This window comes from Mus caroli, unplaced genomic scaffold, assembly GCF_978045245.1.
Source record: "Mus caroli unplaced genomic scaffold, Mus_caroli_1 scaffold_19, whole genome shotgun sequence".
NCBI classification, from domain to species: Eukaryota; Metazoa; Chordata; class Mammalia; order Rodentia; family Muridae; genus Mus; species Mus caroli.
In genome coordinates this window covers 12,292,610-12,317,452 of record NW_028227274.1, presented here as the reverse complement: position 1 = coordinate 12,317,452, position 24,843 = coordinate 12,292,610, and the positions used below count along the sequence as shown (strand labels likewise).

Sequence of the window (24,843 nt, the reverse complement as noted above, 5' to 3'; positions counted from 1 at the left end):
TCTGCACGGAGCGAGTTGGGGGAGTATAGTACTAGCTGTGCTGCAAAAGTGGGGAGACCCGGAGAACGGCTCCCTCGTGGGCCCAAGGATGGAGCTTGATCCTCTAGGCGAAGTTCGAAATGCAGCCTGGAGCCAGGAAGGACCCCGGGTTTTAAGGGCTTCTAGAAGTCAAGGTTACTGGTAGGTAGTTAAGTGACTTGCCTGATCCCAACTGAGTTCTCTGCACTGCAGCAATTCTCCAAGGTTCCAAAACCTGACACTATCACGGGACAAAATGCAGGCACGCCAGAAGTGACGGTGGGCAACTAGCCTGGGCTGGCTCTTGAGCTGAGCTCCGAGACATGTGTGTCCACTTAGTTGCCCACTGCTACAAGCTCTGGGAAGCTAGTACATTTCTTTACATATATCCAGAGCTGAGAGGAAGAACAGAATGCCGTGACAAATCTGACAGCTTCTCTAGTAGCACTTAGAGAAGAATTCCCCAGAAGTCTAACCTCCAGGATCCTCTTTTCCTCGGACAGATGTAATAAGAGGGCGCGCGTGTGCTTGTGTGTGTGTGTGTGTGTGTGTGTGTGTGTGTGTGTGTATTGTTTCCCAAAGGAGCGGGAGGAAACCTGTGAGACAGGGACTTGTTATAACTTGTTTCACACCTGGCTTGGCTTCCCGACGCTCTGTGGTGTCCAAGGCTGAGGAAGCTCTTGGAGGGCGACGAAAAGCCACTTTGATGGCCACTGGGCCCAGAATTAGCCTTTCTTTTTTCTTATTTGACATTCCTTGTAAATTACAACTTGATGGATGGTTCCTATTGTGGCACAAAATGATAAAAGCCTCGGAGCGGGGGGGTGGGTAAGGGGGGGTAAGACAGGCAACATGGAAAGAAGGAACAAATAGTTGAGGCAGGACTCCCCACAGCTGAATTGAAACATAGAGGCAAATTCCAATGACGCACGCAAGGACCCGGCGAGGTTGCCTCCAGGCACTTGGGCGCACTGCTGCGATCTGGCTCCATCGGTTCTTCCTGGCCTTGGGTCTCAGGCCTGGCTGGCAAGCCAGTGAACATTCGCTGGAGAAAGTTAGGATGACCACCCTGGTTACTGCCACCAACGAATAGAATAGTTAAGGTCCTGGTGTCACTAGGGCACTACCCCCAGGGCCGGGAGTGGGGTTGGTGGTGACGCGAGGACGTACCCAGAGCCTGGGCGCGCCGGGGGCGGAAGCTGGCTGGAAGTGGGACAGTACCTCCTATGGGAAAGCGGGACCCAGCGAGCTCTCCGGCTGTCTTTCCAGTTTCCGAGGTGCCCGCCCCCACGCGCCGGAGGCAGCGCAGCCCCGAGGGCGAATGCAAGGCAGTTGGCAAACTTAAGTGAGAGCGCGCTAGAGATCCTAATTGCTAGAATTGTGGCGAGAGCGGGGGCGACCCAAACCAAAGTTCACTTTTTCCACCCGCCCGCTTTCCCGCTTATCCTTTAGGGATCCGCACTGTTTTAGTGCCAACCTGGGCACTCCTCGCCTCAGAGTGTTGTGTCATTTTGCTCTAGGGCAGGGAGGACGGCGGCCCTAGTGGGTGGCAAGTGGGTCCCTGGGGTCCCGGAAAACTGCTCTTCCCACATCTCTCCTCCCACCAGCCCCTCCCAATCTTTCTTTCTTGCACTTTCCTGGGGCTGGCTAGACCGGCGCGGACTTGCCCCAAACCTTTGGGGAGCGCCCCAGGTCTTTAATGACAGCTTAAAAGTGGCAGTTGGAAAAGTCTAAACAGATGAGGCTGACGTGGGGCGTGTTTCGCTTCTTAGCAAGAGTCGGGATGGAAGCTGGGAGCCGCGCTGCTGGCCCCAGGCCCCCGCGCCTCGCCGCCAGCAAGTAGGTGGGGGAGCCGCTGCTGCCGCCAGCCCCATCCCGCTCCCAAGCCTCGCCCGCTGCGCCCTGGCCGCGGGCGCACAGAGGGTGCAGGGCCTCCCAGAGCCTCCTCCACCCAGCTCATTAACCTGCCTGCTCCGGGCGGTCCCGGACACCGGCTCCTCGCAGCAGCACCCGCGGCCGGCTCACTGCAGCAGCCTCCCGGATCCCCCGGCTCCGGGGGGCAATGAGGGGGAGGTGGAGGGGGCACCGCTCCTCTGGCATTACCTAGTGAAGCGACACCGCCCCGCCCTCCCGCCGGCCCTCCCTCGCGCCCGCCCGGGCCCGCGGGCCCGCTCCGCCAGAGGGTAAGTTGGGAGTATTTCGCCCCCACCGACAGCTCTCCCTCCCCTTCCTATTTTTCCCCCCAAAGTTTTCCTAGAAGTGGGGATCAGGCTAAAGAAGGAAGAAGGTCCAGCTAGCCTCCCTCTTTTACCCCCTCCTGGCCACAATTATCCCCCGCTTCCCCTCCCCAGCATCCCCTCGCCCCTCCCGAGAGGCGCTTCGGAATGACAATTGGAGCGCGGCTCCTTTAAGAGCCCGGCTTTGCCTCCCGGTAGCTGAAGGTCATTAAACACAAAAGCTCTCAGCGCTGCGGTCCAATATAGCGCATGCGCCCTGCCCGAGGACTGGCAGGGAGACGGCAATATGGCGAGAATGCCTGGCAGCGGGGACTGTAACACCAGCGCGGGCGGCAGCGCCGCTGCTGCGGCCGAGAACAATGGGGATCGGGGTGAGGGTGAGCGCGGGGCCGGGGGCCGCGGCCGCCGCTACGGCCGCCCGCATTACTGCAGCGCGGGCGAGGAGGAGGAGGAGGAAGAGGAGGAGGACGAGATCCAGGAGGTGCAGATAACGGGGGACGAGGAGGAGGACGGAGGTGGGGGGCTGGAGGAGGACGAGGAGGAGGAGGAAGAGGAGGAGATGGGGATGGACTGGGAAGAGCCCCTGGAGCCGGAGGACTCGGCCGGGGAGGAGCTGGAGCCGGAGCCGGTCCATATGATCCATATGGACCAGAGCGCCGCGCTGGAGCCCGAGGCGCCGCCACGACTGCTGGCGCCCCGGGCCCGCGCGGGGCCGCCCGGGGACAGCGCGGAGCTGGACCCCGACGTGCTGCAGCGCCCCGAGCGGGCCCGGCTGAGCGAGAACACCAGGCTGGCCACCCGCTACGCCGTGCGCATCTTCCGGGAGTACCTGAGCGAAAAGGCTCAGAGCCCGGACTTCGAGACCATGGACAAGGGGGCGCTGTGCCGCGTGCTGCGCTCCTTCTATGCCGAGGCCCGTTCTAAGAGCGGCCAGCTCTATAGCAAGTCCTCGCTCATCAGTATCCGCAGCTCCCTCAACCGCTACCTCAACGAGCCCCCTTACTGTCGCACGCTCGACCTCACCAAGGACCCCGAGCTGCGCAGCGCCAACCTGACGCTGGCCGCAGTCATCCGCAAGCTCGAGGAGCAGGGCGCGGGGCCCGTGGTGCAGAAGCAAGCCATCACGCGCGCCGACCTGCGCAAGCTCTACACCTCCAGCGTCTTCAGCACCAACACACCCTTTGGGCTGCTCAACAAGGTCTGGTTCGAGACGTGCATGTACTTCTGCACTCGAGGCCGTGAGAACCAGCGCGAGCTGGAGGAGGACTCCTTCGGTCTGGCCATGGACGAGGACGGTCGCAAGTTCGTTTACTTCAAGTCGCTTGGGCCTTACCATAAGTCGCGTTCCTCGTCCTGGAGTAAGAAGCGTGCGGAGAGCAGCGACGAAGAGAACTTGCCTCGCATGTACGAGACGGGCACTGAGTTTTGTCCCTACGCCAGCTTTGTCAAGTACCTGTCTAAGCGCAATCCCCTCTGTAAGGCGTTTTTCCAGCGGCCCCGGGACCACTGCAGTGAGGGCGATGTGACATGGTACGAGAACAAAGCCATAGGCAAGAACTTGCTGGGCACCAGGATGCAAATGCTCTCCAAGGCAGCCAAGCTGTCCAAGACCTACACTAACCATTGCATCGGCGCGGTGTCCATCGCCACACTCAACAGCATCGCGGGTATCGGGACCAAGCTAGGCTCCCCAGCACCGCAGGGCTGCTATACCGACTCTCTGAACGGGTCAGCTCGTCACCACTCCCACCACGCTCCCACCCATCCTTCCCACCACCACCGCCCCCAGCCGCCCTCGCTGGGTAACACTTATATCCTCCCCAAAGACAGCCAGGTCGGGCCCGACGTGAAGTCCGAGGCGGCGCCCAAGCGCACGCTGTACGAGTCAGTGTTCGGGTCGGGGGAAATCTGCGGCCCTTCTTCCCCCAAAAGACTTTGTATCCGTCCCTCCTCGGAACCTGTGGATGCGGTGGTGGTGGTTTCAGTGAAACACGACCCCCTGCCTCTTCTTCCAGAAGTCAATGGGCACCGAAGCACCAATTCTCCCACCATAGTTTCACCTGCTATTGTTTCCCCCGCCCAGGTAACCAAACTGACGTCTATGCATGAAATATTTGTCCGGTACCAGTTCGGGACTAACTTTTGTGCTCTTCTAGATCGGGTCTGGGGGGAGGATTTTTTTTTTTTTAAGTAGTTGTTACACTGCACGGGATTTGATATAGTCCCTAGAAATGAAACTCTTCATGCTTTCGGTGGGTCGGGGGACTTTACACCTAACCTTTAAAAGATGCCAAGGACCCCTAGTTTCCAAGTCACTGTAGTAAAGTAAAAGATTTAAGCTCGATCTTGCGATGTCTCCCAAGATGCCTGCATTTGATAAGGCAAGAACTGCCAAAGCGCTAAATAGAGGTAGTTAACCTAAAACATTAGAATGAAGTTACATTTAAAATGCTCCATTATATACTCGTCATAACTTCTGAAAATAGGAAAAAAACGCTTCAAAATTATTAAAAAAGGAAAAGATGCCAATCCCACTTCCTGTAGATTGCTTTTTTTGTTGTTGTTAAAGAAAGGGGGCGGAGACTGCAGCGGCCTGCTGTGGAGTACCAGTTTATTCTTTTAACATGCAGCCCTGTGTAACCTGACCTTTGGGGTGTCATTCCCATTAGTGTTTGTTAACATTACTCAGATTGGAAAGTGATGTCTGAGCTAGGGACATGATACACAGGAGTGCAGCTAGGCAGTGCCTAGGACACTTGCCCGCTTGAAACTTGCTATCTTGGGACCAAACAAGGAAGATGAGGGAGGCATCACCTCCAAAGTAACTCAAGAGTCAGACAAGAGTAAAATATGGACAAATCAGCTCACCTGTCCTGGCTTAGGTATTGCCATTAGTCAATCCATCCCAGTACTGACTACACAGAGAATGGGGCCTGAGTGTTAGAAACTTTCCCTTGTCCCTCTGCCCTGAGGAGCCTGTTCACTAGCACCAGCAAGGGCAAGGTTATCTTGCTGTCTTGGATGCTTCTCCAGAAGGCAGCAGTAGGAGGTCACTTGTGCCCCATTCTGCCGGCAGGGCAGGTGCCACAGGAAGTTTGTTACTATCTTGACCTCCCCTACTGTAGGCAGAAATAGAAATTCTGCCCCCAGTCTGGAGCTATAATGCAGGCCCATCACTACCTTTGTGCTTTTTCTCCAAAGTGGAAATTCCAGTCCTGGACAAGCTTACCAGCTAATGGGCATGCCTCAAGGCTGCCAGGAAGGGCTGGGAATGACAGTCTGAGCAACACTGGCCTTGAAACCACACAGGATCTGTAGGCTGCGTCCTGTGCTTCTCTCTGTGTTTCATTCTGTCAGGGGTAGTTCAAAAATGTTTTGAGGGTAGAGAGGCAAGTTTGGGGGTTTGCTTTTGTTTTTTTAAAGCAAAACAGAAATGTTCACATTCTTCTAATAAATACACTCAAAGTGCCCTGGGTTAGAGTGGCACCTGATTAAGAGTTTTAAAGCTTAAAGATATATATATACATAGACACATATATATGTATATATATACATATATTATATATAGTCATTGCTAGGCATTGATGCCATATAGATGTGTGACTAAAGCGTCCGGAACAGTTATTTTCCTCCTTCTTTCCTGGCTTTTGTTTTCCATGAGTGTACGCCCCCACCCCCTTCCCTGGGGTTTGTTTACTCTATCTAGTGGGCTAAATCAGCCTATACAGCTTCATACTGACACTTTTATTATTCTCAAGTCATTGTCAGGTAACTCTGGGAGTTAAATGCAGATCTAAGTATATTTGCTTATGTGATTACTAACCGTGGCTGCCCAACTGGGTCTTAGCCTTGAGGCTTTTAGTTAAAACTCTGAAGAACAGGGGTTCTTTTCGCACTTTGGGGGTGGGGGTTATTTGTACAGATCAAGTCCAGGGTTCTGCATGTCAGGCAGGGGCTGTACAGTAGCACCGCGTCCCCAGCCATATGTGTATGTATTTAAAGTCACACTTTCCGTTCAAAGAGAGTAGAAAACATTTCTTTTTAAAGAAACTAGCAGTAAGATATCGAAGAGAACTTAAACTGCTGGCTTCGTCAGCGCCCACTAAAAGGGAAGCAGCATGAAAGGGATGTTTGCTTTAGGGAGAAAGATGCTACTAAACTTTTACCTTTGGCATGCATTAAAGTTCCCAACTTTGTGGATTAATGACTGGTGAGGTTGGTGGTCAAGTGAGATGCAAGGCATCTGTTCTTCTCACTCTTCTCAGTCACCTGGAGATGCCTCACCAGGACCATGACCTCCAACTGTGTGTTCCTTAATTATAAACATGGTACCTTAACCTCAGTGTTGGCCACTGACTTCCTAAGCAGAGGTTGGCACTGGCCGCTGAAGTCTCCTTTAACATGGTGAGTTCCCCAGGAGATGAAGAGTCTGCTAATGGAGAGAAACTCACAGTGTAGTCCCTTCTTATCCTCGGGACACATACTCCCAAGACCACCACTCACACATAGCATTGAGCCATTGATATCCTGTTCCCTCATCCCCACGACACACATACCTGTTATAAAATTTGACTTATATATCAGGCACAGTAAGAGATGTACAATAGCATCTTTTTTTTTCCTTTTTAAAATCTTTTATTACATAGTCATGTTAAGTTCATTAGGCTAGTCTTCAACTTACTCTGTAGCCAAGGTAGGCCTTTAATGTATTATCCTCCTGCCCCGACCTTCTGAGTAGTAAGGATTATATTCCTGTGTCATCAGGCCAGGTTCACACTTTAATCCCTCAACATATACAACTCCCAGGATACCTAGCTGCCTCCCATCCTATGCAGGCAGCTTGGGAAGGGTGTTATGTACTGGTACAGTGTTCCATGGCTCCTTCCTGTAGTCATAGCCAATAGCATCTTTTGATAAAAAAATAGAACAAGTGCAATATCCTACAAGAAAACTTATCTAATGCTTATGACTTATTTATTTCTGGAATTTTCCATTTAACATTTTAGACCATAGTTGACCTTGGAAACTATGGGTAAAGAATGAATAATCTCTTTCCTTCTTCTTCTTCTTCTTCTTCTTCTTCTTCTTCTTCTTCTTCTTCTTCTTCTTCTTCTTCTTCTTCTTCTTTTAAACTCCTGAGGGTGTTAAGTGTCTTAACCTACGGGAACAGTAGAAAATGAATATACGCAAGAATAAATAGGAGTATGGAATTTATGATTTTTCTTCTAGTGTATCTGCCTTTGGGAGGGTTGGTGGTAATGCTAGCTGACCAACTCTAATCATGTTTACTGGTGTTAGCAGTCACAAGTACTTTCTGTTCCTTTTCTCCTACTGAAGTGTCATGATTATCAAAGTTTTGGTAGCAATTGCGTGTTCCATTGTATTTTGTTGTTTGTTTATGTATTTACTTTGGTTCTGGGAACTGAACCCAGTACTTTGCTATGTTCCATTTTAAAAGTCTGACACCATCAATCATGGTGGTACACATTGTGAGCCTATCACTGAAAAGGTTGAAGCAGGAGGATCTTGTATTTGAGGCTAGCCTGGGCTCTATAGCGCAATCCTACCTCAAAAATAAATTTTAAAAAATATTAAATAGGCCTTCTACTATATCCTATATCTTTATAACTATTCTCTTTGCATGAAAATACAGCATTTCACCCACTAAGTAGATGGTAGAAGTTTGTAGTTTGTTTGTTGCCCTGGGATTGAAAAATCAAGTCTTCAGGATTCTCAGTAGGCTCTAATGTTGTATCTCAGCTCTAGAATTGTATTCTTCATCACTCAAAGGTATTAGTAAATTTACGCTCTAGTTACCATAGCTCTTTTGTTGATGTTTTTACAGATGATTTATCCCTTCAGTGAGGAATGAAAATGAATAAGTTAGTTCACTTTAAAACATACTTGAGGCTGAAGATGTAGCTCAGTGATATAGCTTATACTATGTATGCACAGAGCTGCAGCCCCCCAACCCCACACCCATAAACTTCAGGAGTGCTTGTAGACTTGTGACCCAGGTGTCTGGTTACACTTACTTGGCCCTAGCCCAGCTTCATTCTGGAAGTACTTTTAAGGAATTCTTTAAGTAGAAAGACTAGCAGCATAATGGTTCAGGTAGAGTAAGTCCCCTCTTTCTGTGAGACCTGCCTCACACAATTGTTCTTCAATTGATACTTACAGTGTACAAGCTAGACAAGGGAGCAACCACGTAGCTGACACACACATCTCTGTAATTTACCTTCTGGAAGAAGTCAGACGCTAACATCACTGTTGCTTTTAGGGGGTGCAGTGGTGTTCGTGAAGGTTTGTTGTATAGCCCAAACTGGCCTAGAATTGTAGGTCCTGCAGCCTTTGCCTCCTAGTGCTGGGATCATAGGTGTGCCCTACAATGTCTAGCCCCGGGAGGCTATGCTCACATTCACATGCCTTGGTGCTGAAGAAGCTGCTGTGTGCTACGCATATATTTGATGGAAGCAACTGTGCATTTTATGTAGTACTGAAATCATCTCTGACCTTGTATTATGGTCTCTGAGGAAGATTGGGCAGAGACATGCCTCTGTAAAGGTGAGACTTTGTGCAGGTAGGAAAGGCTTTGGAGGAAACAAGACTACTACTTTGCACTGGTTACTTGGGAGCATAAAGTTTAACTTCCTTGTTAAAGATGGGTGCTTTCCTTTTTTCTTAGTTTTGGATTGTGGCTACATTCCTTTTCCTACAGTAAGATGTTTGCTCTTTTAGGGAACTTTCTACATGCCTTGTGTGTATGTGCTCGGCTTATAGTTCTCATTCAGGAAGTAGTAACTGTGTGCTGACTAATTCAGCCTTGTGCCAGGAATTAATACATTGATCAATTTTCTACTTGGCAAGTAATCTCATTGGCAAGACTTCAGCCTCATTTCATGTTAAAACCAGATCAAAATAAGAAAGTTAACAGCTGTTTTTTTGAGGGGGAGGGGAGAGCTATAAGGGCCTCATGTAGCTCAGGCTAGCCTACTCCTAAGCCTCTTTTTTTTTTTTTTTTCTCATTGCCTGAGTGCTCTGGTTACAGGTGTGTGTATCTGCCGTTTGCCTGGCTGATACCTCCAGTGGTTTGCAGTTGTTGTTGAAGAAGAGTGATCTGAGTTTATAGTTTTCTTTATGGAGTCTTACATGTTACTATTATGACTAGGGGATATTATTGTTGTTGTTGTTGTTGTTGTTATTTATTTTCATTACTTTTGGTGAAATAGGGTCTCACTATGTCCATTTTCCTGTCTTAGCCATTTAATCAGCTAATTCAGGGACACACCACCACACCCAGAATTTATTATTTCAAATTTATATAAATCAGTACCAAAGGCTCATTCATTGTTCATTAAAGCAGATAAAACAGGAAAAGAAGTGCTGACCAAAAAAAGCTTGGGTGTCACCTATGTAAAACAGGAGTGTCCAACCATTGGGCTCCTCTGAGTCGAGTTGTCATCCACAAAGCTCATGGTTAACCATCCCAGTCCCCAAATCTTGTAACATTTTAAGTAAGTTTATGCTGTACTGTATTCATAGCTATCCTGGGCCACAGGTTGAATAACCCTGATGTAAAATTCAAATCTTTGTGTCACTCTGATTTGAAATCAGATCCCCCTAAAGACACCCACTTGTTATTATCAAGGTAGATTCTGAACAGAGAAACACCCTCCTCCCATCCCTTTTGGTTTTCTGAGACAGGCCTCATGTAGTCCAAGCTGGTCTTGATCTCATTGTCTGGTCAAGGGTAAATTGAACTGCTGATCCTCCTGAGTTGGAATTACACCAGGACACCAGGTTTGTGTGGTGCTAGGGATGGAGTCCACAGCACCAGGCCTTTGAGGCAACGGAGGGATGGAGTCCACAGCTCCAGGAAGTTGAGGCAATGGAGGGATGGAGTCCACAGCTCCAGACAGTTGAGGCAATGGAGGGATGGAGTCCATAGCTCCAGGCAGTTGAGACGAGTCCCCTACCAACTGAACTACACCTTTAGCGCAAGAAGCTCTTTTTTAGCCCTCCTAGTTAGACTGGAGATGACTTGGAGTTCTTGAGGCAGTATTAGCCAGTGAGAAAGCCCACTCCAGCTCTGAAATGCTTGGTTTCGGGCTATCTTTTGAGCTGTTTCAAAAGCACCGATGTTGGAGTTGCTGGGTAATTGCTGGAGCTACAGGTTCTAGGAGCAAGTGTGTAAGCTAGCACTCTGGCTCTGAGCCAGGCTTGTTCCTAGAAGCTGTGTGACTTCTCTCCATTCATGGTCCACTGGTGAGGTAATGGTTTAAAGACTCCTTTGGATTATGTACTACATAAGGAATGGTGTAATTGAACTTATTGTTCCAGAAAGAATATAGGAATATTGAACTTAATAAATTAAAGTGAAAAACAAAAACAAAACTGCAGTTTTAGAATTTGAAACTTTGAAGGAACCCACTGTGTGTGTGTGTGTGTGTGTGTGTGTGTGTGTGTGTATGAGAGAGTGTGTATGTGAGAGTGTGTGTGTTGGATGTGTATGACTATGTGTGTCAGTTTCTGTCAGTGTTTGTCTATATTGTCAGCGTGTGTCAGTGTATGTGTGTGTATGTCTGTGAGTGGATGTGAAGGTGTGCGTCAGTGTCTGTTTTTGTGTATGTTTGTGTGAGTGTGTGTGAATCAGTGTCTGTGTTTGTGTGTGTGTGTATATGTGACAGGGTGTGAGTATGTGTGAATGTGTGTCTTGTGTGTATGCTTGTGTACATGTATGTGTCTATATGAGTATGTGTATGTGTGTGTGCATGTAAGTGTATGTGTGAGTGTGTGTGTGTGTGTGTGTGTGTGTGTGTGAGTGTGTGTGTCTAGGACTTTGTTGTCCTTGCTTGCTTTCCACTTTCATTTTGAAGTCAGGTCTCTCACAGAAGCTGGAGTCATTGATTTGTCTAGCTGGCCGGCCAGTGCCACACAGGGATCCTCTTGTGCTGATGTAGACACCCCTGTCCCTGTCCTGGCTTTCCCATGGCTCTGTACTCAGACCCTCGTGCTCACGGCCATCCCCGAAGCCTGGAGCGGCCCAGTTTTATGTAACACTTTTATGTTCTACGATGCTGAATTCAGTTCAGCCATAACCGAGTGTCTTGCTGTGTGCTACAAAGAGGAACAGGGTCTAGACCCGCCCCTTTGTGCAGATTTGCAGGGGACGGGGAGTCAAGGCAGTTCTCTGTGTAGTCACAAACACAGTGGAAATGGGCAAACTCTTCCAGCCTGGCCTCTGGAACTTCTTTTGGGTTTTCAGCTTATAGCTCTCTCTTAAGTTCCTCTTTCCCACTTTCCAGAGAGGACAGGCTACATGGTGTGGATGGTTTCTGTGAGGTCTGTAAATGAGCAGCAATGCCCTGTGAAATGCCTTGATACAGCCAAGGCTGTGACCAAGGCTGAACACAGACCTAAGGCTGCAGCTGCTCATGCCCAGGACTGTAAACTGGGTAAGAAAGCCTGCTACAGTGAGCTACAAGAGGCCAGACTTTTAAGGTCTTTAGTAATTCTGGTCCCTCTGATCTACACTTTGTCAAGCTGTCTTTTCAATCTGAGAGAGAGTCATTTGATTGTTAATAGTGAATTAAGTGACATTTTTGTCTTACGTCATGGCTTAAATTTTGCTTGAGTCATAGATAAGTCTTTTTGTTTTAATTATAAAAGTAGGAGCTGTTGTACAGCACTGTGAAGCCAGAAGGTGGGGGCTTTGATTAACACCCCCTGAACTGCTTGCTTGTCAGACATCCTTCAGTGCTTGCCCAGGGCTTTCCGCAGTGTTAGTCCTAGGAAGTCTTATCTGGAGACCCTCTACGTTCTGCAGTGTGTAATTTGAGCTCCTGCCATTTGCCAGGTATTGACCTTAGTTGTGTTTTTAATTCCCTGCCCTCTCCCCCCCCCCCGCCATGCCCCCCCAACCTACCAGGCACTGGCAGAGTAAGGATAGTGACAGTCTCCAATGGTGAACCCTCTAGAGACACCCCAAGAACTGATCTTAAAAGAGAAAAAGTGGTGCAGGCTAAAAGAGTGGCTTCATTCCTCCTCCCACCACCCTCCCCGTCCCTGGAATATGAAGCAGAGGCAGTACTGTTGGTAAAACTTTGCCCGGCAAATCTTGTCTGGGAGCATCCCTTGTCTGGGAGCATCCCTCATCCCCACCCAGCATCACGGCTTTCCCATGGCTGGCAGTGAACCCTGGAAGCCTTGTTATGATTGGGTGTGAGAGGAGGGGCAAGAATGTGCCACAGGAAGGGGCTGACAGATTTAAGATAGCACATGGGGGCAGGCCCCCGGGAGAGGAGAGGGGCTGGGCAAAGAATGTAGATGCCTGACCCAGGGTGTCACTTCCGTTGTGAGGCATTCAGTTACCAAATTAAGATGTCAAGACATTGAGAAGCTTGTAACTGTCAGTTTCTAGTCTTACTTCATGCCTGAAGTTAAAGTTAATGCAATTTAGCTCAGAATCTTCCATTTGGTTCCTTCTGGACACAACAAAAGAGAGTGACTATTGGTAACACAGTTCCCTTTGGAGCCATCCACTCTGGACCCAGGTAGGAGGCTACATTAAAAAGTGTATAAGATATTTACATATTTAACTTATTAAATAGAATAAACATTTAAAATCTTATATTAGTTAAAATCTTGTATTACCTGTAGATTTGTCTATCTTATTCTTTTATGAAAATGATCATAATCTTTATACACATAGACACAAATACATTTAATTGTGTGTGTGTGTGTGTGTTTGTGACAGGGTCTCACTATGTGTGTGTATTTGTGACAGGGTCTCACTATGTGTGTGTGTGTGTGTGTGTGTGTTTGTGACAGGGTCTCACTATGTGTGTGTGTGTGTGTGTGTGTGTGTGTGTGTGTTTGTGACAGGGTCTCACTATGTGTGTGTGTGTGTGTGTGTGTGTGTGTGTGTGTGTGTGTTTGTGACAGGGTCTCACTATGTGTGTGTGTGTGTGACAGGGTCTCACTATGTGTGTGTGTGTGTGTTTGTGTGTGTGTGTTTGTGACAGGGTCTCACTATGTGTGTGTGTGTGTGTTTGTGACAGGGTCTCACTATGTGTGTGTGTGTGTGTGTGTGTTTGTGACAGGGTCTCACTATGTGTGTGTGTGTGTGTGTTTGTGACAGGGTCTTACTATGTATAATTGCAAGGTTGCCTGAAACTCCTTGCTATGTAGCCTGAAGTTGGCCTCAAACTTGTGGCTATCCTCCTGCCTCAGCCCCCTGAGTGCTTCACCACACCCAGCTTTGCATTTGATATTTTAAAGGAACAATCTTTCATTGTGTTATAGTCTGTGAGGTAATTACTCAGGGCAAGCTCCTTGAACATGGCTAATTTCAATACCCTTGCTTGTTCCTTTTTCAGACATGTAGTTTTCAGGACTGTGAACTATTTCCACGTTCCCAGCTGTCACGGGTCATAGAGTAGACTAGCCAACCAGATCGAGGCAGGAGGGAGAGGGGAAGTGCTGTGCTGGGTTCTTGTTTCACTGGGCTGTGGGTTGCAGAGACTTTTGCTGTCCGGTCCTGGTGTGTGCACTCATGGTCTCTCACTGATCAGTGAGTAATGACCAGGGCTCACTGGAGGCTTTCAAGGGCTCCGTCAACCTGAACATGTGCATCATTCAGGTGCTTGTTGGAAATGCAGTGTATTGGTCAAGCTTTGGGGTGGGGGCTGACAAAATGCCTGAGAAAACCAGGGGAGAAGACTTCCTGTGGCCCATGGTTTCAGTGCATGGTCTCCATAGTATGCAGAGCACCTTGGTGAGGTGCGTGTCATGGAGGAGGTTGCTTACCTCACTGCAGACGGGAAACAGAGACAACAGACAGGAGGGGGCTGGATAAGATAGAGCCCCATGGCCTTATACTTACTTCTAGCTCAGCCTTACCTCCTAAAGTCCCAACACTTCTCAAAACTGTGCTAGCATCTGGAGAGAAAGCCTTTAACTGATGCACATGGGAGGGATGGGGACAGGTTTTCATCTGAGTCTCTCACAGAGTTATGGCCTTTCTTTACAAGTTACTTTGGAGACAAGGCTAGTAGATGTTGACTAACTTACTTGATGACTGTCAGGGGACTAAGCTGGGATTTGAACTCATGGCTTTAAATACATAACCTATTGGTGCCAAATTTCTTATCAACTTTTCAAATAAAATAGTCTGAAAGTAAAGACAATGGAGCATCAAATCACATCCCACCCTGAAGGGCTTTTGCTGGCAGCCTGTTTCTACACAACACTGAAAAATAACCACCTACAAATGTATGGAATACAAACATTGTTTCCTGTATTTGGGGCATTCTCCAAGCCCTGTGGGAATCTCAGCCTTTGCTGGATCTGGGGACTGGAACAAACTCTTGAGAAACCAAATCATGGAATAGGACCAGCCAGTCCCCAGAGTTGAACCCCAAAATCAGTTCTGCCTCCAACGTTCTAGGGTCACCTCCCTCCTTACCAAATGGGATGTCCATGAGTGTTAAATTGGTTCCTGTTTGAAAAGTTCTTAATTCGGTTAGGTATGTGGCTCAGTTGGCAGAATGCTTGCATAGCATATATGAAGCCTTGGGTTCAATTGCAAGCACAAAATTAACCAGATGTTGATGACACATGCCTTACAAACCCAGTGGTTGTGAGATGGAGGAAAGAAGATCAGGGTTGAAGGTCACCCTCAGCTACATAATGAGTTCAAGGCCAGTCCAGAGTACATGAGATACTGTTTCAAAAAACGAAATGAAACACCAAAAAGGGGGTGTGGAAGAAAGGAGGAAAGATTGACTATCAAGACATTTGCCATTCTAGAAGTAGTCATTGTCATTTTGTAAGCAAAAAAATATTACATGTAGGGAAAAATGCAATTTTTGAGTAAAGCTCTATGTCTGTCTTCAGTGTTCCAGGGGCTGGGCAGGGGCCTCTTCAATTTCTTCTCTGTGGACTAGACTGGGAACACTGGAGACCACTGACCTCATGATAGATAATGAATTTTGTTGCATCTGTGGGCTCTGGTCCTCTCTGACCTCTGCTCTCACAGTTACCTCACAGAGCCCATCTATGAGTGGGCCTGATCCCCAAACTCCTAAGGAGAAATTCACTCTGAAACTTCTGGGCTCGCTCTGCTGGCCTTTCTTATGTCTCTTTATGGGAACTCAGGGCTTCTTCCGGCTGAAAGGAGTTGGAGAACCCACAGGTGGATGTTACTGCTGCCCAAACTCCAGTGATTCAGCAGCAGGGTGTTAGACAAAGTCAGAAGCTTTTATAAGAGATAAAATTTTATCTGGGATGGCTTGGAGGACAGCAGCTGATCATACTGAGAGTCTTTAAAAATTGCGCGCGCGCGCGCGTGTGTGTGTGTGTGTGTGTGTGTGTGTGTGTGTGTGTGTGTGTGTGTGTGTAGGTCAGAGGATAACATAAAGGAATCTGTTCTTTCCTTCTACCCTGTGGGTTCAGAGGATGGAACTCTCATTGCTGGACTTAGTAGCAAATTGTTGTTGCAGCAGTCCCATACTGCTGCTCTTAAAACACAAAAATTGTTCTTGCAGTCATTTTTATAAGTCTTCTAATTTTAGTGCTCCAGAATAGAGTTTGTATTGGACTAGATTTCATGTTAGACTGTTTGCATTTCTCAAATGCATAAATGGACAACAGTTTTCTCATTGAAAATTACAATTTAAGCCAAATTCTTCATTGGATGAAATAGAAATGAAAACACGCTGCATTGGATGTTGAGGTGTGCCAATAATGTTGTGAACAGACTCCATGACCAGGGGATAAACTCATGATCAGGTGAATAGACTCCATGATCAGCGGATAGATTCCATGATCAGAGGGGATAGACTCCACAGTCAGGGGGATTAGAGCTCCAATGGAATGCTGCCAACCAATTCATGACTTCTTGTGACTTGTTTGTAATGTGACCAAGTGTGCTTATAGAATAGAAATGACTGATGTGACCTTGTGTGGATTTATTGCCTTCACTTTACCTTCAAAAGCCTGTGATACTCAGCCAATGCTGTCCTCATAAGTTTGTGGGCTTTTGGGAATTAAGTTATATTATTGAGATGGCTCATCTAGAATATTGGCTTCTAGATTTTGGCATACTTTCTGATAAAACTGAATAGGTTTAGATATTTTAGGCATTTTATTCCATCTTGAATAAAGATGTGTGTTATGTGTGTTTACTCTAGGAGACAGAGGGAGGGAGGGACAGAGGGCTGGATAAAAGGAGAGAGAGAGAGAGAGAAGGGAGAAAGGGGGGACTATTTATTTTTCAGTGGATTTAGATAGCAATTAAAAAAAATGTTACTGTGACAACAGACTTAAATAAAAGTCTGACAGGAACCTTGGAAAGCCAGTTATGGTAGAGTTGTTCCCTCTTCCCAACAAGCTAGTGTCCAGTCATGGCAGGCGTTCACAGAACTGGTGACCTCTCTCAGGAGACACCCTTGGACTAGTAATGGGAATGTTTCAGAAATCTTTCTTACGCAGTTGTTGTTTTAATGATTTCTACATTGCGTGTGTTTGTGTGTATGTGTGTGTATGTGTGCCAATGTGCATGCCATAACACGTATGTAGAGGTCAAAGGGCAACCTTGTAGGAGTCCATTCTCCCCTTCTACCATATGATGATTGAACTCAGAACCACAGGCTTAGCAGCGATTGCCTTTATCAAATCTCTGTGGCCTTTTAAAAGAAAACTTAGGGATGAGTTGAGTCATGAACCCCATCCTGGTACTGCCTAGTGTTCCTAGTGATGGTTTCTTGAAATGAGAGCTCTTATCCAAAAGGAGTAAGGTGATGGAGACTCTTAGCCAGAAATTTCTGAAAAGTTGATTTATTATTTTAAGATAGGGTCTTATGTAGTCCAAGTCAGCCTTCAGTTTGCTGTGTATCTATCCTCTTGTCTCTACCTCATAAGTGCTGGAATTTCAGACAAGAGCCACCACACTAGTTTCATTTGATGCTGTACATGGTACTGAGGTTATCATGCATGCTACACAAGTACCTACCAGCTAACGTACATCCCAAACACCTGGATTTTTTGCAGATGTGTTCATTGAATATGAATATGTTCATTCTAGGGTTTCTATTGCTGTGACAAAACACCATCACCAGAAAGCAAGTTGGGCAGGAAAAGGTTCATTTGGCTTAAACTTCCATATTGCTGTTCATCACCAAAGGAAATCAAGACAGGAACTCAAGCAAAGCAGAAACCTGGAGGCAGGAGCTGATGCAGAGGCCATGGAGGGGTGCTGCTCACTGGCTTGCTCCTCATGGTTTGCTTGGCCTGCTTTCTTACAGAACTCAGAACCACCACACCCAAAATGGCCTGGACACTTCACCATTGATCATTAATTAAGAAAATGCTTTATAGCTGGATCATATGGAGGCATTTTCTGAGTTGAGTTTCCCTCCTGTCAGACAACACCAGCTTGTGTCACACTGACACAGAGCAGCCAGCACACTCACTATGTGCTGGGGTTGGAGGGATTTGGAAGTGAGGAGAGTGTGGATGAGCATAAGAGGAGTCTCTGGGCCATGCCCAGCAGGCTGGCTGCAGAGAAAGGCACCTTCTGTCTCATGACTGATCACAAGTGAACCCCAGAGAGCAAACGGTTTGTGTTAGTCTCTAAGAAACCGAACTGAAGGTGGATTGGCCAAACTGAAAGGGTTACTCTCAAGTTTATATAGAATATAGAAACTCAGGAAAAAAATAAAATATTCGTTAAAAATATCAAGCCTTTTCTTTGAGATATCACTTTAGCCTAGTGCAGGTTGCGCGTCCCTTATCCAGTAAGTTTAGGAAAAAGAAATATTTCCAATTTCACATGTTGTTTTTATTTTGTGAAGTTTAGGATCTCTTGGGGGAAAGGACTCGAATCTGTACATGAAATTCACTCATGCCCATGTATACCTCATACATTCACCTAGATCTGGTTCTGTGCTGCTGTTTCATGCCCGTCTTTCAACTGTGATCCAGCACATGAGATAAGGTGGGGAATTTTCTACCCTGGTGGTGCAGCAGTGCTCAGAAGAGTTTGGATATTCAGGTAAAGGATGCTCAACCCGTGTGCACACTAGAATTGAAAGTCTGCCTCAGAGTAAACGGCCATGTTTCCTAGACATGAGTTGCTCTAAGTGTTCACCATGTTTTAATCCACGTTTTGTATGGTTGAGTGTATGTGTAATTGTGCAGAGGAATTCAGAAGCACAACATGGTTTATATGCCAGTTATAACGTTTATAGCTACTAAAATTCTGGCTTCTTGGCACACAGCATCTTTTCTTTCATCTCTTCTGACACTCATGGAGACCAGGCCAGTTCTCAGCTGAGCTGTTTGAGGACTCAATGGACCCCCAGTTTGCAAAATTGATGAAATGGTTCTGAGGTGTCCTGTGCAGTGTTTATGGGATTTTGTTCATAGGGAGCATTTCTGGATACTGTCCAGTGCCCAGTACCAGGCTACATAGACACTGAGACACAGGTATATATCCTTGGGGTAGATAAATAATTAGAATTATACATCTCGACAGCATGATAAGCCTGTGATATTCTATAAGAGGAAAACCATGCTGAGTCAGGAGGATTACAAAGCTAAGGGATACTCTGGGCTACACTGGGTTACCCTGGGCTATGCTGGTGAAATTAGTTAGACCCTGTCTCAAAATAAAAGGCTGAAAAATTTTCATTCAAAGGCTGCCTATAGTTCAGTGGAGGAGTATTCGCCTAGTACATGCTTAGCATGTCTGAGAAACTGTGTTTAGTCTCTATGCCAAAAATAATGGAGGCCGGGAGGGGAAGGAGGGAGGGACAGTGTGCAGGAGGGAAAGGATGGGCATCAGCACTTGCTAGGCATGTCTTTGAAAACAATTAGATTTTAGAGATTGTAGAGAACATGCGGTATGAATTAGGACGAAGTGGTCCTGCTCAAACGTAGGTCTCAGTTGCCAGTAGCTGCCACCTTAGGTCGACTGAGGGATTTCTGGTTTTGTGCGAAGAGGCCCCACTCCCTTCAGCCTTTTCTGTAGTGGTAGGACGCTCATGGGATCCTCATTGGGGCTTCTGACACTCATGGAGACCAGGCCAGTTCTCAGCTGAGCTGTTTGAGGACTCAATGCTCAAGGACTTCAGGCCTTCTCAATCACCTCATTCAGAGCATTTAATTAAAAAAATAATAATAAACACAATTCTGATACAGGGCTGTAACTAGTAAAAGAACCAATAAAAATGACCGTAAAGTCAAATAGAAAATGTTCAATATAGTATTACAGTGCTTTATGGGCAAGAATTTGCCTCCTGGCATGGAGGAAGGCCCTCCCACCAAGGCCTTTCTCTTGGCAGGCAGAACTTGTCCAGCAGGAACAGGCTGGTGAAAGTATTCAGCCCTCTTGGAGTCACCCGACTTGTTTCTGCTGCAAGAACATATATCTCTAGGAAGTGACAACCACAGGCATGGAGACCTTTCATTGTAAAAGGAATAAAGGCCGCTTTGCGGACCTGGGAGCCCAAAAGAACACAAGGAAAATACAGAGTAAAATGAAATCATAGGGAAGAAAAGGAGAAGCTGCCTGCAGCCTTCCAGGAAGGACAGGGGAAGCTGCCTAAAGCCTTCCAGGAAGGAGCTACGCCTTTTGGGGATTCCCTGTTGATTCTGGTAGAATCCAAGGGACAGAACAATTCAAGTTATGTTAACAGCTAACCTGGGTGGTCAGACACTCCTCAATTCAAGCAGACACTGGGAACATAGCAGCTTCCGCTGTATTCTTAGACCCCTAGTAAGTCTCACAAGCCATTGTCTTCCTGTGCCTTGCCTTTGTGCACCTTTAGTGCCCTCTCCACAGAGGGAAGCATATGTCAGGCACTTGATTATCTCTTTCCTGAGTGAGATGCAACAGCAATGGTAGCATCCAGAAGACTCTTCATGGTGAGCTCAGCAGCCTCAGTGGATTCCTCCCCTGTTATTAAATAAAAACAATTCTACTTTTAAATCTGGAAAATAAATAGAGACATCACACACAAAAATTAACCAGACCCAAAGTCTCAAAAGCCTCCACCTTTTAAAGGACATATTTACAACTTCTCTTTAGCTTATCCAAATTCCCAGGATTGTGGCGATTGTGTTTCAGGCATTTATTAAGCAAATAGCACAAACATGGGACTTACTGTATGGGTTACATGTCATAAGTACATCCAATGGGCTGATACTATGGCTATGAAGTGTCTAATTGTAAGGTTAGCAGTTCAGGTGCCAGGCAAACGGATGGTCTACACCCCAGGTAGTGTCTACACTCCCTAGCAGTGTGTGTGTGTGTTGGGGGTGGGAGGGTGATCTCAACATGTTCAATATGTAGAACAATGTGTAATTTGGAAATTATAAATTGTTTATTTCTAGAATTTTCCATTGAGTACTTTCAGGGCACAGTTGACCAAAGTAACTGAACTCTTTGAAAACCTGATCACTTGAGTGTGGTGTGTAAATTGTTCTAAGTCCACAATGAAGTTGGTGATGTGGGTCTGTGGTGTAGAGTGTTTGTCTGGCATGCCTGATTCTTGGAGTTTGATCCCCAGTAATAAGAAATAAAAGTCTTGAATTAAGTGCTTAATAAACTATAGCTAAAAATTCTTTAGTTCAGAGTTTGACAAGTTGAGAGGGAGGGATAGAAGGATTATATAGCATATATTCCTGATTTTCAATATACTTTTAACAGTAAGATCAAGTATTCATGAACTAGCATAGTAAAGTATTTATAAGCACCAGTGACAGAATAGAAATATTTCCAGGAAGCAGCTCTAAAACAAGTACAGTAATGATCAAACGATCAAAACCATCAAGTTATCAAAAAAGACAGATGTTAAATTATAGGTGTGCCATCTCTAGCAAGTCACAAAAATAGAGCAAAGTGACCAAGCTTTGGCTTTTCTCATTTCATCACAGTAGGGGTGGCTTCATTATTTATATAAAAGTGTTTAAAAACTAACATTTACAATGACTTCTGGGTCTTGGCAATGTGACTTTGGTTCTCCGTGGCATGCCCCATCTTGCTGATATATTCCCTAGTTACTATCAGCGGTTTATAGCAATAATTTCCCCGTCAGGTGGCTTGATACCTGTGAAACGCAGTCTACATTTGTTTCAGTAAATTAATGAGAACACTTCACCACCTAGGGTCTTTTACACTTTCATCATTAAAATTTTTTGTAAATTGTTTTCAATAATAGTTTTAAGAATATTCTTGTGGTCATTACACCACAAAAGATCCCACTCAAATTAAAAACAAACAAACAAACAAAGAATGTGAGGCTGTCTTCAGTGTATTGCATAGAATGGTAGGTACCATTCTTCATGAAAACTTTACAAGCAATGGCAGGATGTCATTTTCTCAGCTACCCTTTCCTTCCTGAGAGGAAGTACTAAGTAGACCTAAACCATGTGACTTCACACCTGGGTCTTGATTTGCTTTATAGTAGCTTGTTTGGGAATAATGCCAGCCCTGTCAACCCATGCAGGATGCTTCTAGTTAGATTATTAGGCGCCCGTGCGTTGATGCTTCATAGGTATATATGTGTGTTTTTATATATATATGTGTGTGTGTGTGTGTGTGTACATTTCTATAAAGACTCACTATGCACTATGTGTGTATAATCCTCACCACAAGTTTATAGGCTAAGAATGCAAAATAATGTGCTCTAGCAAGTGGTTATTGAATACCAAACCTAGGACTAGGTTTCCCACTTGTTCATTTATTCAATAATTATGAAGAAGGCTCATTTTTCATGGACTCAGCATTCCAGTGGGAAAGGCAGAGCCTGAAACTGACAAGTCTGCTCATTAAAATAGAACCATAGTCACCAAACCTGCCTTACAACACGAGGTCTCCTCTAGCACTTGGGTTCCACCCCTACAAAAGCAGGCTTGCATGCTGATTGAACACTCATGTTGACATTGTCACAGGAAGGCTCCATGTGACAGTAGCAGGTGAAGCTGTGACTGGTTTCATCTGATCTTCCAGATAAAGGTGGTCACTCTTGCATGAGTTTTATAAAATGTAGAATTCCCTAATTGTAAAGAGAAAAGTGTGTGTTGGGGGTGCAGATGCATGTATGACATGGCACAAGGGGAGCTCAGAGGACAAGCTCAGAGGTCAGTCCTCATCATCTACCTTCTTTGAAATGGAGGTCTCATGTTGTTCAGCTTCCAGTAAATAAGGTTAGTCTGTGAGCTTGGGAAACGCTATTATCTCCATATAGGAGCTCTGGGATTACAGATGTAAACTACTTGTATCCAGCTTTATGTAGATTCTGGAGCTCTGATCTCAGCAAGCATTTCACCCCTTGAGCTATCTCTGCAGCCAGCATTTCCTAGTTAATGCTGGTTTTAATTAGAGGACAGTGAACTCTGGAACACATGTTAGCCGAGTTCCTTGAGAACTTAACCTTCCTGTTTGGGTGGGGAGACAGAAGCCCATCTGGGATGAGAACCAGTGTCTGTCCAGGGTCAGGAATTGGTCCCAGCCGAAGGAGTTGGTCTTCCTCCTGGTGACAAAGCCTCTCTTTTCCTGTGTAACCTTGAGAATACTGTGGCATTATGCCTCACTCTGGCCTCTCTCATCCTAGATGGGCCACCCAAAAACTAAGTGAGTCACTCAGTGGGGACATCTTTCTGTTCTCAGGTGCTTTCCCCCTGAAACGTCTCCTTTCTCTGATTCCCATGGAAGAAAGCATGTGAGGAGGAGTCCCTGGGGGACCAACAGCATGGATCAAGTACTGAATCATAGCTGAGTCGTGGGGAGCTTTTGAAAAGGAGAGGTGGCTCCACCCTGTTGTCAGTCCCTCAGAAGACCACCAAGCAAGACAGGGGGGCTGAGTAGGCCTAGAGGGGTCAAGAGATGGTGGCAGCCCAGTGACACGTGCAACTTCTCTCTGACCTGAGAGCCTATGATTCTGTTTTGCCAAAATAACTGCAAATAAAATGTTTTTAAATTAGGTCAAAACAAGTGCTTGGAGGGACATAATTTTCTAAAGCTCAGATTTGTTTGTCCCTGGTATGAATTTCAATATTAGGTCAGGCTTTTAATGCCAAACATTTCTGTGTACTCTGTAATATAACCTCTATTGTTATTTCTAGTTACCACTCATATGTTGGGCGAGAGACAGAGAGGGTATTTTTTTTATAATCCATTGCATAAGCATTGGACTTACTGTATTTGAACCAGTGGTTGAAATTTTCTAATTATTTTTAATTTGATATATGTAGAGTAGACTATAAAAGAATAAAGATTAGTGAGGTGGCCTGGTGGTATAATTCTGTCACCTCAGCTACTCAAGGTGCTGAGGCAGGAGGATTATAACCCAGTCAAGCTGCAGACTCACCTCAAGACCATCTGGGCAACTAAGTGAAACCATATCTCAAAATAAAAACTAAACTGAGGTTTGGGGATATAGCTTAGTGATAAACTCCTTGCCTAGCATGCATGAGGCTCTGGCTTCAATCCCTAGGACCATAGAAAGCTTGACTATTCATAACCCCCGTCATTTATCCTTAGGTAAAGTCCATTCTGTGGGTAGGAACATTGCTCCATCAGTACTGCTCTCTTTCCCAGTACATACTGAGAGCTCAGATGCAGTTGTAGAAAAATATTTTATAGGATCATTTAACGGTAGTCCATTTTTTCTGCCGCCTCCCTTCCCCAAGACGAAAGCAAAAAGGTTTCCCATGAATTTTATATCCTCATCTGAAAACATAAAAACAAATTCCTTGGTTGTGAAGATTAGGAATAAAAAGCTTTTTCCAGCAGTGCACAGAAGAGTATGCTGTTCCTTACGCCCCGGTTGCATACTTCCTGTGTACCTGGCAGAGCTCTCTCCTCCATGGACCAGGGCTTAAGACAGCACCGTGAAGTTTAAGTCTGTCTTGCTGAGAGGTCATCTGGTTGGCAGGCTGAATCCTCTGTGGGTAATGAAAGCTAGGACTGAGGTAGACCTTCTCCAGAGTCACCACGACTCCAGCCTCATGTGTGCCTTTTCTCTCTACAGGTTATTCTTGTCTCTCTAGACCTCACGCTGTCTTTCCATCCTGTTCCGTTCCCATAATCTTCATTTTTCCTCTATCCTTCCCGTAACTCCAGTCTATAGAGATACAACCAAGAACGCTGACGTCATCCGATGGGCAGGATGTTCTCTGACAGGTACACAGCAGTACTGAGGAATTTTTAGGGAGCCTCTGCAGCTTTCAGTGGGTCAGTGTTATAATTTGGGTTTGGGGAGCAGAGCAGTAAGAATTCTAAACCTGATGCTTTAGAATACCAAGGGAACAAGTATTTCCCATGCACCAATACTGGTCAGAGATGAGGACTGTCCTAGAGAAGAAAAGGGCAGGAAGGGCTGGAATCCTTGTCTGGGTTGCTGTCAAGATGAGAAGAATAGTGTGCAGTGTTGCGGTGTTGCGGAATGTCAGTAATGTTGACAGGAACCCTGCTTTACCTCCAAGAGTTTCAATCATGGACCTGTCCTTTTGTTTGTTCACAACTGCAAGAATTTAAATCAGTATTCTCAAGGTGATTTATATTTGGAAACTTGTGCTCTGT

General features: G+C 46.1%; 1 protein-coding gene across 3 annotated transcripts in view; it reads left to right on the top strand.

The window, feature by feature from the left end:
* Kctd1 (potassium channel tetramerization domain containing 1) overlaps positions 1-24,843 on the top strand; it is a 183,287-nt gene that overhangs the window by 85,311 nt on the left and 73,133 nt on the right. The window contains exon 1 of one of the 3 annotated variants that reach the window (XM_021150845.3): positions 1,566-2,201. The exons of 1 other annotated variant lie outside the window; for it this stretch is intronic. Coding sequence is in view for 1 of the 2 variants with exons in the window: in XM_029472154.2 (XP_029328014.2) it covers positions 2,542-4,338 (1,797 nt within the window). In the remaining variant the exon portion in view is untranslated. Of the gene's footprint in view, positions 1-1,565; positions 2,202-2,250; positions 4,339-24,843 lie in introns of those variants that run through there. One more of the 3 variants, XM_029472154.2, reaches the window with a different exon arrangement.